This window comes from Pelodiscus sinensis, chromosome 1 (genome assembly GCF_052426305.1).
Source record: "Pelodiscus sinensis isolate ZL-2025 chromosome 1, ASM5242630v1, whole genome shotgun sequence".
Lineage (NCBI taxonomy): Eukaryota > Metazoa > Chordata > Testudines > Trionychidae > Pelodiscus > Pelodiscus sinensis.
This window is the reverse complement of record NC_143052.1, coordinates 361,364,543-361,381,278: the sequence shown is the minus strand read 5'-3', so window position 1 is coordinate 361,381,278 and position 16,736 is coordinate 361,364,543. Positions and strand designations below refer to the sequence as shown.

General features: G+C 63.5%; 1 protein-coding gene across 1 annotated transcript in view; it reads left to right on the top strand.

Moving 5' to 3' along the window:
- RRP8 (ribosomal RNA processing 8) overlaps positions 1-16,736 on the top strand; it is a 17,395-nt gene extending 659 nt beyond the window's left edge. The window contains exons 2-8 of the mRNA XM_089775868.1: positions 5,697-5,803; positions 5,918-6,143; positions 6,552-6,972; positions 7,083-7,212; positions 7,322-7,428; positions 12,963-13,059; positions 16,585-16,736. Coding sequence (XP_089631994.1) covers positions 5,697-5,803; positions 5,918-6,143; positions 6,552-6,972; positions 7,083-7,212; positions 7,322-7,428; positions 12,963-13,059; positions 16,585-16,698 — 1,202 coding nt within the window. The 3' untranslated portion in view covers positions 16,699-16,736. The remainder of the gene's footprint in view (positions 1-5,696; positions 5,804-5,917; positions 6,144-6,551; positions 6,973-7,082; positions 7,213-7,321; positions 7,429-12,962; positions 13,060-16,584) is intronic.

Here is a 16,736-nt window from a genome sequence, read left to right as displayed (position 1 = left end):
ATCCCCCCCACACACACACACGGACGGGAGGGTATCCCCCCCCACACACACACACGGACGGGAGGGTATCCCCCCCCACACACACACACGGACGGGAGGGTATCCCCCCCCCCACACACACACGGACGGGAGGGTATCCCCCCCCCCACACACACATGGACGGGAGGGTATCTCCCCCCACACACACACGGACGGGAGGGTATCTCCCCCCACACACACACGGACGGGAGGGTATCCCCCCCCACACACACACACGGACGGGAGGGTATCCCCCCCCCCACACACACATGGACGGGAGGGTATCTCCCCCCACACACACACGGACGGGAGGGTATCTCCCCCCCCCACACACACACGGACGGGAGGGTATCTCCCCCCCACACACACACGGACGGGAGGGTATCTCCCCCCACACACACACGGACGGGAGGGTATCTCCCCCCCCACACACACACGGACGGGAGGGTATCTCCCCCCCACACACACACGGACGGGAGGGTATCTCCCCCCCCACACACACACGGACGGGAGGGTATCTCCCCCCCACACACACACGGTCGGGAGGGTATCTCCCCCCCACACACACACGGACGGGAGGGTATCCCCCCCACACACACACGGACGGGAGGGTATCCCCCCCACACACACACGGACGGGAGGGTATCCCCCCCACACACACACACGGACGGGAGGGTATCCCCCCCCACACACACACACGGACGGGAGGGTATCCCCCCCCACACACACACACGGACGGGAGGGTATCCCCCCCCCCACACACACATGGACGGGAGGGTAACCCCCCCCCACACACACGGACGGGAGGGTATTCCCCCCCCACACACACGGACGGGAGGGTATCCCCCCCCCCACACACACACGGACGGGAGGGTATCCCCCCCACACACACACACATACGGGAGGGTATCCCCCCCACACACACGGACGGACGGGAGGGTATCCCCCCCACACACACACACGGACGTGAGGGTATCCCCCCCCACACACACACACGGATGGGAGGGTAACCCCCCCCACACGGACGGGAGGGTATTCCCCCCCCACACACACACGGACGGGAGGGTATGCCCCCCACACACACACGGACGCGAGGGTATCCCCCCCCACACACGGACAGGAGGGTATCCCCCCCACACACACGGACCGGAGGTTATCCCCCCCCCACACACACACGGACGGGAGGGTAACCCCCCCCACCACACACACACACGGACGGGAGGGTATCCCCCCACACACACACGGACGGGAGGGTAACCCCCCCACACACACACACACACGGACGGGAGGGTATCCCCCCCCCCACACACACACGGATGAGAGGGTATCCCCCCCCACACACACGGACTGGAGGGTAACCCCCCCCACACACACACATGGACGGGAGGGTATCCCCCCACACACACACGGACGGGAGGGTATCCCCCCCACACAGACACGGACGGGAGGGTATCCCCCCCACACACACGGACGGGAGGGTATCCCCCCACACACACACGGACGGGAGGGTAACCCCCCCCACACACGGACGGGAGGGTATCCCCCCCACACTCGGATGGGAGGGTATCCCCCCCCCCCCACACACGGACGGGAGGGTAACCCCCCCACACACACGCGGACGGGAGGGTAACCCCCCCCACACACACGGACGGGAGGGTATCCCCCCCACACTCGGACGGGAGGGTATCCCCCCCACACACACACGGACGGGAGGGTATCCCCCCCACACACACGGACGGGAGGGTATCCCCCCCACACACACACACGGACGGGAGGGTAACTCCCCCCCACACACACACGGACGGGAGGGTATCCCCCCCACACACATGGACGGGAGGGTATCCCCCCCACCACACACACACGGACGGGAGGGTATCCCCCCCCCACAGGGACAGGAGGTTATCCCCCCCCCACACACATGGACGGGAGGTTATCCCACCCCCCCCACACACACGGACGGGAGGGTATCCCCCCCCCACACACACACACACGGACGGGAGGGTATCCCCCCCCCACACGGACTGGCGGGTAACCCCTCCCCCCACACACACATGGACGAGAGTTATCCCCCCCCACACGGACGGGGGGGAACCCCCCCACACACACGGACGGGGGGGAACCCCCCCACACACACGGACGGGAGGGTATCCCCCCCCCCACACACACTGACGGGAGGGTATCCCCCACACACACACACGGACGGGAGGGTATCCCTCCCCCCACACAGACGGCCGGGAGGGTATCCCCCCCCACACACACACGGCCGGGAGGGTATCCCTCCCCCCACACAGACGGCCGGGAGGGTTTCCCCCCCCCCACACACACACACGGACGGGAGGGTATTCCCCCCCCACACACACATGGACGGGAGGGTATTCCCCCCCCCACACACGGACGGGAGGTTATCCCCCCCCACACACGGACGGGAGGGTATCCCCCCCCACACACACGGACGGGAGGGCATCCCCCCCACACACGGACGGACGGGAGGGCATCCCCCCCACACACGGACGGACGGGAGGGCATCCCCCCCACACACGGACGGACGGGAGGGCATCCCTCCCCCACACGGACGGGAGGGTATCCCCCCCCACACACACGGACGGGAGGGTATCCCCCCCCTCCACACACACGGACGGGAGGGTATCCCCCCCCCCACACACACACGGACGGGAGGGTATCTCCCCCACACACACACGGACGGGAGGTTATCCCCCCCCCCCACACACAGACGGGAGGGTATCTTCCCCACGCGCGCACACATACACACTCCCAGAGCAGGGGTCGGTGGGCAGGAGAATTCTGGTGGGTGGAGCAGGTGCGGGGTGAAGTGGGGTTGCTCAGCTTGGCTACCTGGGTGGGCCAGGCCTGTGATGCTGTGGCATCGTGCAGGGGTTGGTCAGGTCGGCCCTGCCATCCCTGCGCTGACTGGATTCTTCGCCCACCAAGAGACACAGACGGGGGGCCCCTGGCCCTTTGGGCACTGCTGGAGGCCTGGTGGACGGGGGAGCTGAGGCCGTGCTCTCCTCGTGAGCACAGGGAGGAGCCTGGGCGTAGGGGCTGAAGGGTGGCTCCCGACAGAGCCCACACACACAGACAGATGGGAGGGTAGTTCCCCCCCCCGCACACACAGACGGGAGGGTGTCTCCTCCCCCCCGCACACACAGACGGGAGGGTGTCTCCTCCCCCCCCTGCACACACAGACGGGAGGGTGTCTCCTCCACCCCCGCACACACAGACGGGAGGTTGTCTCCTCCCCCCCCTGCACACACAGACGGGAGGGTGTCTCCTCCCCCCCCGCACACACAGACGGGAGGGTGTCTCCTCCCCCCCCCGCACACACAGACGGGAGGGTGTCTCCTCCCCCCCCCCGCATACACAGACGGGAGGGTGTCTCCTCCCCCCCCCGCACACACAGACGGGAGGGTGTCTCCTCCCCCCCCTGCACACACAGACGGGAGGGTGTCTCCTCCACCCCCGCACACACAGACGGGAGGGTGTCTCCTCCACCCCCGCGCACACAGACGGGAGGGTGTCTCCTCCCCCCCCCCCGCACACACAGACGGGAGGGTGTCTCCTCCCCCCCCCCGCGCACACAGACGGGAGGGTGTCTCCTCCCCCCCCGCGCACACAGACGGGAGGGTGTCTCCTCCCCCCCCGCGCACACAGACGGCAGGGTGTCTCCTCCCCCCCCTGCACACACAGACGGGAGGGTGTCTCCTCCCCCCCCCCGCGCACACAGACGGGAGGGTGTCTCCTCCACCCCCGCACACACAGACGGGAGGGTGTCTCCTCCCCCCCCTGCACACACAGATGGGAGGGTGTCTCCTCCCTCCCCCGCACACACAGACGGGAGGGTGTCTCCTCCCCCCCCCGCGCACACAGACGGGAGGGTGTCTCCTCCCCCCCTCCCCGCACACACAGACGGGAGGGTGTCTCCTCCCCCCCTCCCCGCACACACAGACGGGAGGGTGTCTCCTCCCCCCCCCGCGCACACAGACGGGAGGGTGTCTCCTCCCCCCCCCGCGCACACAGACGGGAGGGTGTCTCCTCCCCCCCTCTCCGCACACACAGACGGGAGGGTGTCTCCTCCCCCCCTCCCCGCACACACAGACGGGAGGGTGTCTCCTCCCCCCCCCGCACACACAGACGGGAGGGTGTCTCCTCCCCCCCCCGCATACACAGACGGGAGGGTGTCTCCTCCCCCCCCGCACACACAGACGGGAGGGTGTCTCCTCCCCCCCCCCCCTGCACACACAGACGGGAGGGTGTCTCCTCCCCCCCCTGCACACACAGACGGGAGGGTGTCTCCTCCCCCCCCCGCACACACAGACGGGAGGGTGTCTCCTCCCCCCCCCCCGCATACACAGATGGGAGGGTGTCTCCTCCCCCCCCGCACACACAGACGGGAGGGTGTCTCCTCCCCCCCTCCCCGCACACACAGACGGGAGGGTGTCTCCTCCCCCCCCCGCGCACACAGACGGGAGGGTGTCTCCTCCACCCCCGCACACACAGACGGGAGGGTGTCTCCTCCCCCCCCTGCACACACAGATGGGAGGGTGTCTCCTCCCTCCCCCGCACACACAGACGGGAGGGTGTCTCCTCCCCCCCGCACACACAGACGGGAGGGTGTCTCCTCCCCCCCCTGCACACACAGACGGGAGGGTGTCTCCTCCACCCCCGCACACACAGACGGGAGGGTGTCTCCTCCCCCCCCGTGCACACAGACGGGAGGGTGTCTCCTCCCCCCCCTGCACACACAGACGGGAGGGTGTCTCCTCCCCCCCCCGCGCACACAGACGGGAGGGTGTCTCCTCCCCCCCCGCGCACACAGACGGGAGCGTGTCTCCTCCCCCCCCCGCGCACACAGACGGCAGGGTGTCTCCTCCCCCCCCTGCACACACAGACGGGAGGGTGTCTCCTCCCCCCCCCGCGCACACAGACGGGAGGGTGTCTCCCCCCCCCGCGCACACAGACGGGAGGGTGTCTCCTCCCCCCCCCGCACACACAGACGGGAGGGTGTCTCCTCCCCCCCCTGCACACACAGACGGGAGGGTGTCTCCTCCACCCCCGCACACACAGACGGGAGGGTGTCTCCTCCCCCCCCCCCGTGCACACAGACGGGAGGGTGTCTCCTCTCCCCCCTGCACACACAGACGGGAGGGTGTCTCCTCCCCCCCCCGCGCACACAGACGGGAGGGTGTCTCCTCCCCCCCCCGCGCACACAGACGGGAGCGTGTCTCCTCCCCCCCCGCGCACACAGACGGCAGGTGTCTCCTCCCCCCCCCGCGCACACAGACGGGAGGGTGTCTCCTCCCCCCCCGCGCACACAGACGGGAGGGTGTCTCCTCCCCCCCTCTCCGCACACACAGACGGGAGGGTGTCTCCTCCCCCCCTCCCCGCACACACAGACGGAAGGGTGTCTCCTCCCCCCCCGCACACACAGACGGGAGGGTATCTCCCCCCCACATGATCAGAGCCAGGTGCTTGGAGCGTTCCACAGTGTCTCTGGCCTGTGTGGACCTTCGGAAGGAGGGGCCTAGCTGTCAGCGGTGGGCTGCTCACCTGTCTGTGTCCAGCAGCCTGTCGGACTCAGGAGGGGAAATGGGGTCTCCCTCCGAGTTCTGTTTCTCCTGGGAACGTAGCCTGGGGGGGGCTCCAATGTTATTTTGTTCTAGGCCAGCGGGAGCTACCCTGGGAGAGGGACTGCTGGGCCATGTTTGATGAAGGCGAATGGAAGGACACAGATGGTGGGGCTCTCCTACCCCCTCAGCAGCACCTGCGGGTGAGAGCACCCCCCCAGAGAGGGGGCAGTGGGCTCCGTGGGTGGGAGGCCCTTTGCCTCCGGGGAGGTGGGGACTAGTGGGGACAGCATTGACGCACACATCGCCATCTCCAGGCTCCTGCAGGCTCCTTGCCAAAGCAGCACAGACAGATCCTTGGCTCCTCCAGCTGCACAGAGTCTCCTCAGCGTCCCAGACCCCTGCCTGGGGCCAGTGAATCCGAGTCAGGCTTGGCAGGCCGGCCAGGGAGGAACCGGAGACAAGGCCTGAAACGAAGAGCTGCCTCCTCTTCCCCCGTCATCGCGCCAGGGCCAGAGCCAGAGGGCAGGAGCCGGGGGAAAGGTACGAAGCAACATGCACAGCTCCCCTTCCAGTTAGTGGTTGAGGGGTCGGACCCAAGCTGTCTTACAGCCGAGGCTGGGGCATCTCCCTGGGTCTCAGGAGGTAGGGGGAACTGGGCGAGAGGCAGCAGGCCCAGGGGAACAAGCCAGCACTGTAACACCTGACCTGCAAGCCATGTGCGCCAAGCGGGTGTCTGACAGGTCAGCCCATCATGGCATAGCTGCGTGCACGGAGGCGGGAAGTGCAGGCAATTACCCCAGCCTGGCCTGCGGAGCCAGTGCCGCTGGCAGGGCTGCTGCTCCCCTCGGGCTGGATCCTTTGCAATGAGCATCCTCGGCAGAGCTCCAGGGGCGTGGGTGCCACTGGGCCAGTGCAGCATTGTCAGCAGAGACCTGCCTTGGCCCCTAGGTTCTTCAGCCACGGCCCCCGGGGTGAGCAAAGAGCAGCCGAGCCAGGAGCTGGGGGCAGCCGTTGCTCCGTCGCTCAGCAGGAAGCAGTGGAGGAACAAACAGAAGAATAAAAGGCGCCAGAAAAACAAATTTAAAGTGGGGGCAGGGCAGGGCCCGAACGCGGGGCCAGAGCAGGTGACCCCAGTGCAGCCCCAGTCGGAGCTCTCGGGGGCGCTGCGGGCCCGGATGGAGGAGCGGCTCCAGTCTGCCCGTTTCCGCTACATCAATCAGCAGCTCTACACATCCAGCAGTCAGGAGGCAGCCCAGTTCTTCCAGCAGGACCCCGAGGCCTTCGCCATCTATCACCGCGGCTTCTCCCAGCAGGTGGGACGCTGGCCCGAAAACCCGGTTCACCGCATTATCCAGTACCTGCGGGCCCGGTGAGTGCTGCCCCTGGGGTTCTGGCCCTGCCTGGGGGGGGGGAACTAAGCCTGGCAGAGCCCTGCACCTGGGGCCCCTGGCCTGACACCCACTCTCTGCTCCCCCTAAGGCCAGCCTCGCTGGTGGTGGCAGATTTTGGGTGTGGCGACTGCAAGATTGCGACCAGTGTCAGGAACAAGGTGCACTCGTTCGACCTGGTGGCCCTGAACCCCTGCGTCACGGTGTGTGACATGGCTAAGGTAGGTGTGGGCAGGGAGGGCACCCAGGGGCTATGTAGGGAGAGGGGGTCTCCTTGCATCACGTTAGCTGCTCCCCATTATCGTGACCAGCCTGCCGGGTGCCTTGCAGGTGCCGCTGGCTGACGAGTCCGTGGACGTTGCCGTGTTCTGCCTGGCACTGATGGGCACCAACCTGCGAGAGATTCTGGAAGAGGCCAACCGGGTGCTGAAGCCAGGGTAACACAGGGGTGGGGGTGAAAGATGAAAGCATCCGGGGGTGATGCAGCAGGGGGCACACCCCACTTTACCAGCCTTGCCACAGTGTCCCAGCCCACTGCTCCCCCCAGCACAGCGTGTCTCTCACCCCATGAGTCCCAGCAGGGCACCAAGGAGGCAGTGTTTTTCTGGGACACTGGAGGGTCTTGGCCAGCCCTCAGGAAGGGCTGAGTGCTGCTTGAAAACTGGTCCCCCTCTCCAAGAGCTGGGCTCTTCCCAGCCAGTCTCTGTAGCTGCAGACACTGCCAGCCATGCCCCCCCACCAGCAGTCAGGCTACGCTGGGCTCAAAGGACCCGTCACCAGCCCCAACTCCACTGTGCCTGGTGCTTCATGCCACCAAAAAGGCTCCTGGCCAGCCTGAAACAGGAAACAATATTTGCGATTGGGCAGGTGCAAGCCACAGGGTGCATTACAGTCGCCGATTCCACAGGGTGCTATAGGCACCTGTAGGCAGTTGGCAGGCTCTGCAGTGGGGCTCCCTGGCTAATGCCTAGACCCCACCCCACTGGCCCCGGCAGCAAGGTGTGACTTTGGGTAATTGCCTTGGGATCAGTTTTCCCAGAGTGCTTGGGCTGCTGCCCAGGAGAGATTCCAGTGGAGCCCAGCTGACTGGCAGAGTGCCCCAAGCCAGCAGCATGTGTTTTTATAGGTGGTGCGCAACTACACATGCTTCAGTGCATGGAACAACATTTATTCTGCACATGGAGGCAAAATTAGAGGGGCACAGCAGCCTTACGCCTCTTGTTCGGGGTGGGCACGATGCGGCCCGCCAAGCCATTTGATCTGGTCCGCAGCCTGCCTTTGAGGAGCGGTTGGGGGAACGCCAAGCCTCCCGCCCCCAGGCCCTGATTGGCTTGGGTGTGGGGTAGCATAAGAAGTCTCCCTCTCCCCCTCCCCCTCCCACCACCAGGCTGGAGCTGTGAGCTGTTAAAAATGGCTGGTAGTCCCCTCTACACACCGCACTTCCCTAGCTGCAGTGGGGGAGATTTTGGGTGTTCCCCTGCCCCCAGGCCAATCATTGTAGCTGGAGGCAGAGGAGCATGCAAACTCTCTCACTCCCACCAGGGTTGTGTGGCACATGGAGGGAACTGCCAGCTGTTTTGAACAGCTGGCGGTTCCATTATGTGCCACATGCCCCAGTGGTGAGCAAGAGACTTTGCGTGCTCCCTGACCTAGGGATAGTGACAGAGATGCAGCCCTGTTAGTCTGATCTTGCTGAAACAAAAGACAGGACTATGCAGCACTTTAAAGATTAACAAGATGGTTTATTAGGCGATGAGCTTTCGTGGGCCAGACCCACTTCCTCAGATCAAATTCTGGAAGAGAACTGGCATGGCCATATATACCAAAGGATACAGTGAAAAAAAGCAAACATTATAAAATTGACCAATCAGATTCAGAACAGAAGGGGGATGAGGAGGAGGAGGAGGGCTAGTATCTATGAGATGATACAAGGGGTGATAATTGGGGGAGCTATCTTTGTAATGGGTAAGGTAATTAGCATCTTTGTTAAGGCCCATTTGTAAAGTGTCACATTTAAGCATGAATGACAGTTCTGAGGTTTCCCTTTGTAGTCTTTGAAGTAAGATACATGTAGTAAGGTTGTTAAGACTATGCTCAGGCTGGTTGAAATGAAAAGAAACTGGTTTATCTTTGTGAAGGTGTATGATGTCTGATTTGTGGGCATTGATTCTTCAGCGAAGTGTCTGAGAAGTTTGTCCAATATACATAGCAGAAGGACACTGTTGGCACATGATAGCATAAATTATATTTCTGGATGAACAGGAATATGTTTTCTTGATCTTGTAACTGACATGGTTAGGTCCAGTGACGGTGTCAGAGTAAATATGCAGACAAAGTTGGCAACGGGGCTTGTTGCAAGGGAAAGTTCCAGGGTTGGTACTGGTGTGGTATGTCCTGTGGTTGTTGGTAAGAATCATCCTGAGGTTAGGTGGTTGTCTATAGGATACTATGGGTCTGTCTTCCAGAGGCTCTCGGTGTAGTATCCTGTTCCAGTATAGGCTGTAGGTTATTGATAATGCATTGGAAGGGTTTAAGTTGGGGGCTGTAGGTGATAAGTGGTGTTCTATTGTTGGTTTTCTTGGGCCTGTCTTGAAGTAGATGGCTTCTGGGTATTCGTCTGGCTCTTTCAATTTGTTTTTTTATTTCCCCTGGTGGGTAATTGAGATTTACAAATGCTTGGTAGAGATCCTGAGGATTAGAGCAGATGCAGTTGTACCTAGGGCTTGACTATAGATGATGGATTGTATGGTCTGTCCTGGATGGGAGCTGGAGGCATGTTGGTAACTGTAGTATCATTATCTAATACAGTGGTCCCCAACCTTTTTGTGGCCAATAGCACATTCATGTTTTCAGAAGAGTGTGGCGTGCGCCAACAATTTTTCAAGGCTTATTTTGTATTTGTATATTAAATAATACAAAAAACATCATATTTAATATATGAATCGTAAGATAAAAAAGGTAATTTTACATGTAAAAGGTATTAATTAAATTATTCGGCAATTACTCTTTCATCTTACCATGTGAATTTGCTATTTTCATATTAAATGTGAACTGGGTAAATTTGAAAGAAACTTAATTTAGTTGGATAATTTTTATGTTAATTATGTTTAATTCATTTTTAAACAAAATTCTGCATGAATAAAAAAGGGGGGATGTCCAAATGTTGAGCAAAAAAACACCCTCCCCCCAAAAAAATCATGGCACATTTAAATCTCACTCCCCATCCCCAGCATGTCTCCTCCGCTTGTTCCATCAGCTCCCCTAGTGCCTGCTGCCCCCAACCTCTCACCCTCCTCTGCTGTCCTGACTCCTGCCCTTCTCACTGCCCTCAGCCTTCCTGAGACCTGCCCCCCTCCACCAGCCCTTCTCTCCTCCCTGTGCCCACTCCTCCAGTAGCCCCACTCTGATCGTGTGAGCTACCCTCCTCATCCCCTCTCCTAACACCTCCCTCTACACACCTGCCCTGCCTCTCTCCTCTGGTGCTGGTCCCTCCCCTGCAGGTGTCTGCCCTTCTGCTTCACCCCCAGAATCCCCTGGCATGTTCCCTTACCCCTGCACCCTCCTGGTGCCTCCCCCTTCCCTCACTGCCCCTGCCCCCTTTGCCCTCTTTTTCCCTGATGCCCACCCCCTCACCACCCTCTGCCCCCGTTCCCCTCATTTCCCTGTGCCCTCACACGACTTGCTCCATCTCCGCCTTCCTCATGCCCTCCCCTTCTTTCAAGCCTTCTCCCAGCACCTCCCCACTCTAGCCCCAACGCCCTTACCCTCTCCTCTCCCAGCATCACCCTGTCCCCACTCCCACTGACACCTCCCCTCCTGCCCTTTTTCTCATTGTCTCCATTTGCCCCCCTCCCCCAGCATTTGTATCTCCTCCACCCTGTCCCTTGGTGCCTTCCCCTTCTTCTCCTGACCTACCCCCCTCCCATCAGCACAAGCCCCTTCCTCTCCCACCCTTTCCCCCTATTCTTCCCCTCCCCTCTGCCTTCCAGTTTGCAGGGCTGGAGTCTGCTGCGATCGGGCCCCAGAAGTCCCTGCAGCCTGGGCTCCAGACCACGTGCCGGATCTGGAGCTGGGCTGCTTGGCGTTCAGAGCCCCGGCCCATCACAGCATGACCGCCCTGCCAGGTGCGCTCACCACTGTCCTGCCTCTAGCCAGGCGCTGCTCCCCCACGCGGCACATCTCCTTCCCCGATCCACAGCTGGCTGTTCTAAAAAACAGCACCGCAACGCCATACCAACGTGACACCACCCCCTCCGGTGCGCTGCAAGTGACTTCACCCCCGGTGCAGCCCTGGCTCCACCTGTGTTGACAGCGCATGCTCGTTTTCCTTTCCCCGGCCAGGGTCAGCTTGCCGGCCTCCTTGTCGGAGTCCCTCGGCCCGGTGGGGTCTTCTGGCAGGGCTGTAAGTGCCAGCGGCGCCCCTATGGGCTCCGGGGCAGGAGTGCGGAGCCCAGTGGCTCTGTTGCGCCGGCCCAGTGTCCCTGCATTAGGGTGTGCCTAATGCAGACTCGGCGGGCGCACATAAATGCCCCCGCGGGCACCATAGCGGCTGCAGGCACCGCGTTGGGGACCATGATCTAATAGATACTAGCCATCCCCCTCACCTGCCTTCTCTTTTAAATCTGATTTGTCAGTTTTATAATGTGTTCCTTTTTTTAATTGTATTCCTTTGGTATCTATGGCCATGCCAATTCTCTTCCAGAATTTGGTCTGAGGAAGTGGGTCTGGCCCAGAAAAGCTCATCACCTAATAAACCATCTTGTTACTCTTTAAAGTGCTGCATAGTCCTGTCTTTTCATAGAATCATAGAATAATAGGACTGGAAGGGACCTTGAGAGGTCATCGAGTCCAGCCCCCCACCCTCAAGGCAGGACCAAGCTCCGTCTACACCATCCCTGACAGATGTCTATCTAACCTGTTCTTAAATATCTCCAGAGAGGGAGATTCCACCACCTCCCTTGGCAATTTATTCCAATATTTGACCACCCTGACAGTTAGGAATTTTTTCCTAATGTCCAATCTAAACCTCCCCTGCTGCACTTTAAGCCCATTACTCCTTGTCCTGTCCTCAGAAACCAAGAGGAACAAATTTTCTCTTTCCTCCTTGTGACACCCTTTTAGATATTTGAAAACCGCTATCATGTCCCCCCTTAATCTTCTTTTTTCCAAACTAAACAAGCCCAGTTCATGAAGCCTGGCTTCATAGGTCATGTTCTCTAGACCTTTAATCATTCTTGTCGCTCTTCTCTGTACCCTTTCCAATTTCTCCACATCTTTCTTGAAATGTGGTGCCCAGAACAGGACACAGTACTCCAGCTGAGGCCTAACTAGTGCAGAGTAGAGCGGCAGAATGACTTCACGAGTTTTGCTTACAACACACCTGTTGATACAACCTAGAATCATATTTGCTTTTTTTGCAACAGCATCACACTGTTGACTCATATTCAACTTGTGGTCCACTATGACCCCTAGATCTCTTTCCGCCATGCTCCTTCCTAGACAGTCGCTTCCCATCTTGTATGTATGGAACCTAGGGATGTGAGGGACTTGTTGATTAGCCGATAAGCAAATGCTTATCGGATAGTCGACAAGCTAGTCCAGTAGTCACTTCTTCTTTTGCTGCTCTATCAGAAAGAGGCAGCAAGGCGGGGGAGGGTGTTTCAAAGTGGCATGGATCCTGAGGCCAGACCCCGGGCTCCACACAGCGCTGTTGCCTTGAAACGCCACGGGGAGCCTCCACGCAGCACTTTCACTGTTGGGCTGTTGCTACACTTCAGAGGCCCTGGAAGTGCCCTATCGACTAATGCAGCAACTATTCGATTAGTTAGTCAGTCAATATTTAACATCCTTAGGCTGACCCCAGTGTGATGATTGGCCTGGTGCCAGGGCAATGTGCATAATCTCCTCCCTTCCCCCCCAGTGGGGGCAGTGGATGGAGGGTTTAGTGCTCACCTCTCCTCTCCTCTTACAGGGGTGTACTGAAGTTGGCAGAGGTGGCCAGCCGCTTCGTAGACATCCAGGCCTTTATCAATGCCATGGCTCAGCTGGGCTTTCAGATTGCCTCCAAGGTGTGTCCTAAGCGCCGCCCCCCAGCTGCAGCAGGGCCTGGGGGGGGGGGGCAGTCCCTGTGTGCTCTTGCCAGGGGCAGCCTCCAAGGTGTGTCCTAAGCGCCGCCCCCCAGCTGCAGCAGGGCCTGGGGGGGGGGGCAGTCCCTGTGTGCTCTTGCCAGGGGCAGCCTCCAAGGTGTGTCCTAAGCGCCGCCCCCCAGCTGCAGCAGGGCCTGGGGGGGGGGGGGGGCAGTCCCTGTGTGCTCCTGCCAGGGGCAGCCTCCAAGGTGTGTCCTAAGCGCCGCCCCCCAGCTGCAGCAGGGCGGGGGGGGGGGGCAGTCCCTGTGTGCTCTTGCCAGGGGCAGCCTCCAAGGTGTGTCCTAAGCGCCGCCCCCCAGCTGCAGCAGGGCGGGGGGGGGGGGGCAGTCCCTGTGTGCTCTTGCCAGGGGCAGCCTCCAAGGTGTGTCCTAAGCGCCGCCCCCCAGCTGCAGCAGGGCGGGGGGGGGGGGCAGTCCCTGTGTGCTCTTGCCAGGGGCAGCCTCCAAGGTGTGTCCTAAGCGCCGCCCCCCAGCTGCAGCAGGGCGGGGGGGGGGCAGTCCCTGTGTGCTCTTGCCAGGGGCAGCCTCCAAGGTGTGTCCTAAGCGCCGCCCCCCAGCTGCAGCAGGGCCTGGGGGGGGGGGGGGCAGTCCCTGTGTGCTCTTGCCAGGGGCAGCCTCCAAGGTGTGTCCTAAGCGCCGCCCCCCAGCTGCAGCAGGGCGGGGGGGGGGGCAGTCCCTGTGTGCTCTTGCCAGGGGCAGCCTCCAAGGTGTGTCCTAAGCGCCGCCCCCCAGCTGCAGCAGGGCCTGGGGGGGGGGGGGCAGTCCCTGTGTGCTCTTGCCAGGGGCAGCCTCCAAGGTGTGTCCTAAGTGCCGCCCCCCAGCTGCAGCAGGGCGGGGGGGGGGGGCAGTCCCTGTGTGCTCTTGCCAGGGGCAGCCTCCAAGGTGTGTCCTAAGCGCCGCCCCCCAGCTGCAGCAGGGCCTGGGGGGGGGGCAGTCCCTGTGTGCTCTTGCCAGGGGCAGCCTCCAAGGTGTGTCCTAAGCGCCGCCCCCCAGCTGCAGCAGGGCCTGGGGGGGGGGGGGCAGTCCCTGTGTGCTCTTGCCAGGGGCAGCCTCCAAGGTGTGTCCTAAGCGCCGCCCCCCAGCTGCAGCAGGGCGGGGGGGGGGGCAGTCCCTGTGTGCTCTTGCCAGGGGCAGCCTCCAAGGTGTGTCCTAAGCGCCGCCCCCCAGCTGCAGCAGGGCCTGGGGGGGGGGGGGCAGTCCCTGTGTGCTCTTGCCAGGGGCAGCCTCCAAGGTGTGTCCTAAGTGCCGCCCCCCAGCTGCAGCAGGGCGGGGGGGGGGGCAGTCCCTGTGTGCTCTTGCCAGGGGCAGCCTCCAAGGTGTGTCCTAAGCGCCGCCCCCCAGCTGCAGCAGGGCGGGGGGGGGGGGGCAGTCCCTGTGTGCTCTTGCCAGGGGCAGCCTCCAAGGTGTGTCCTAAGCGCCGCCTCCCAGCTGCAGCAGGGCCTGGGGGGGGGGGGGGGGGCAGTCCCTGTGTGCTCTTGCCGGGGCAGCCTCCAAGGTGTGTCCTAAGCGCCGCCCCCCAGCTGCAGCAGGGCCTGGGGGGGGGGGGGCAGTCCCTGTGTGCTCTTGCCAGGGGCAGCCTCCAAGGTGTGTCCTAAGCGCCGCCCCCCAGCTGCAGCAGGGCCTGGGGGGGGGGGGCAGTCCCTGTGTGCTCTTGCCAGGGGCAGCCTCCAAGGTGTGTCCTAAGCGCTGCCCCCCAGCTGCAGCAGGGCCTGGGGGGGGGGGCAGTCCCTGTGTGCTCTTGCCAGGGGCAGCCTCCAAGGTGTGTCCTAAGCGCCGCCCCCCAGCTGCAGCAGGGCCTGGGGGGGGGGGGGGGCAGTCCCTGTGTGCTCTTGCCAGGGGCAGCCTCCAAGGTGTGTCCTAAGCGCCGCCCCCCAGCTGCAGCAGGGCCTGGGGGGGGGGGGGCAGTCCCTGTGTGCTCTTGCCAGGGGCAGCCTCCAAGGTGTGTCCTAAGCGCCGCCTCCCAGCTGCAGCAGGGCCTGGGGTGGGGGGGGGCAGTCCCTGTGTGCTCTTGCCAGGGGCAGCCTCCAAGGTGTGTCCTAAGCGCCGCCCCCCAGCTGCAGCAGGGCGGGGGGGGGCAGTCCCTGTGTGCTCTTGCCAGGGGCAGCCTCCAAGGTGTGTCCTAAGCGCCGCCCCCCAGCTGCAGCAGGGCCTGGGGGGGGGGGGGCAGTCCCTGTGTGCTCTTGCCAGGGGCAGCCTCCAAGGTGTGTCCTAAGCGCCGCCCCCCAGCTGCAGCAGGGCCTGGGGGGGGGGGGGCAGTCCCTGTGTGCTCTTGCCAGGGGCAGCCTCCAAGGTGTGTCCTAAGCGCCGCCCCCCAGCTGCAGCAGGGCGGGGGGGGGGGGCAGTCCCTGTGTGCTCTTGCCAGGGGCAGCCTCCAAGGTGTGTCCTAAGCGCCGCCCCCCAGCTGCAGCAGGGCGGGGGGGGGGGGCAGTCCCTGTGTGCTCTTGCCAGGGGCAGCCTCCAAGGTGTGTCCTAAGCGCTGCCCCCCAGCTGCAGCAGGGCCTGGGGGGGGGGGCAGTCCCTGTGTGCTCTTGCCAGGGGCAGCCTCCAAGGTGTGTCCTAAGCGCTGCCCCCCAGCTGCAGCAGGGCCTGGGGGGGGGGGGCAGTCCCTGTGTGCTCTTGCCAGGGGCAGCCTCCAAGGTGTGTCCTAAGCGCTGCCCCCCAGCTGCAGCAGGGCCTGGGGGGGGAGGCAGTCCCTGTGTGCTCTTGCCAGGGGCAGCCTCCAAGGTGTGTCCTAAGCGCCGCCCCCCAGCTGCAGCAGGGCCTGGGGGGGGGGGGGCAGTCCCTGTGTGCTCTTGCCAGGGGCAGCCTCCAAGGTGTGTCCTAAGCGCCGCCCCCCAGCTGCAGCAGGGCCTGGGGGGGGGGGGGGCAGTCCCTGTGTGCTCTTGCCAGGGGCAGCCTCCAAGGTGTGTCCTAAGCGCCGCCCCCCAGCTGCAGCAGGGCCTGGGGGGGGGGGGGGGGCAGTCCCTGTGTGCTCTTGCCAGGGGCAGCCTCCAAGGTGTGTCCTAAGCGCCGCCCCCCAGCTGCAGCAGGGCCTGGGGGGGGGGGCAGTCCCTGTGTGCTCTTGCCAGGGGCAGCCTCCAAGGTGTGTCCTAAGCGCCGCCTCCCAGCTGCAGCAGGGCCTGGGGGGGGGGGCAGTCCCTGTGTGCTCTTGCCAGGGGCAGCCTCCAAGGTGTGTCCTAAGCGCCGCCCCCCAGCTGCAGCAGGGCCTGGGGGGGGGGGGGGGGCAGTCCCTGTGTGCTCTTGCCAGGGGCAGCCTCCAGGGTGTGTCCTAAGCGCCGCCCCCCAGCTGCAGCAGGGCGGGGGGGGGGGCACTCTCCGGGCTGGGGGCTGGCGGGGGAGGGGCGAGGGGCACGTGGGGTGCACGAGGGACGGGAAGGGGGGGGCCAGCACAGGGGTCACGTGGGGGAGGGGCGGGGCCGGGCCGCTCCCAGCCTCTCTCTCCCCGCAGGCGCTGGGGAACCGCTACTTCGCGGCGCTGGATTTCCGGAAGCGGGAGCCGCCGCGCGCGGGGGGGGCGGCCCCCGGCCTGAGGCTCCGCCCCTGTCGCTACAAGCCGCGCTGAGCCTCGCCCCGGCCAATAAAGCCTTTTGCCTCGCGCTG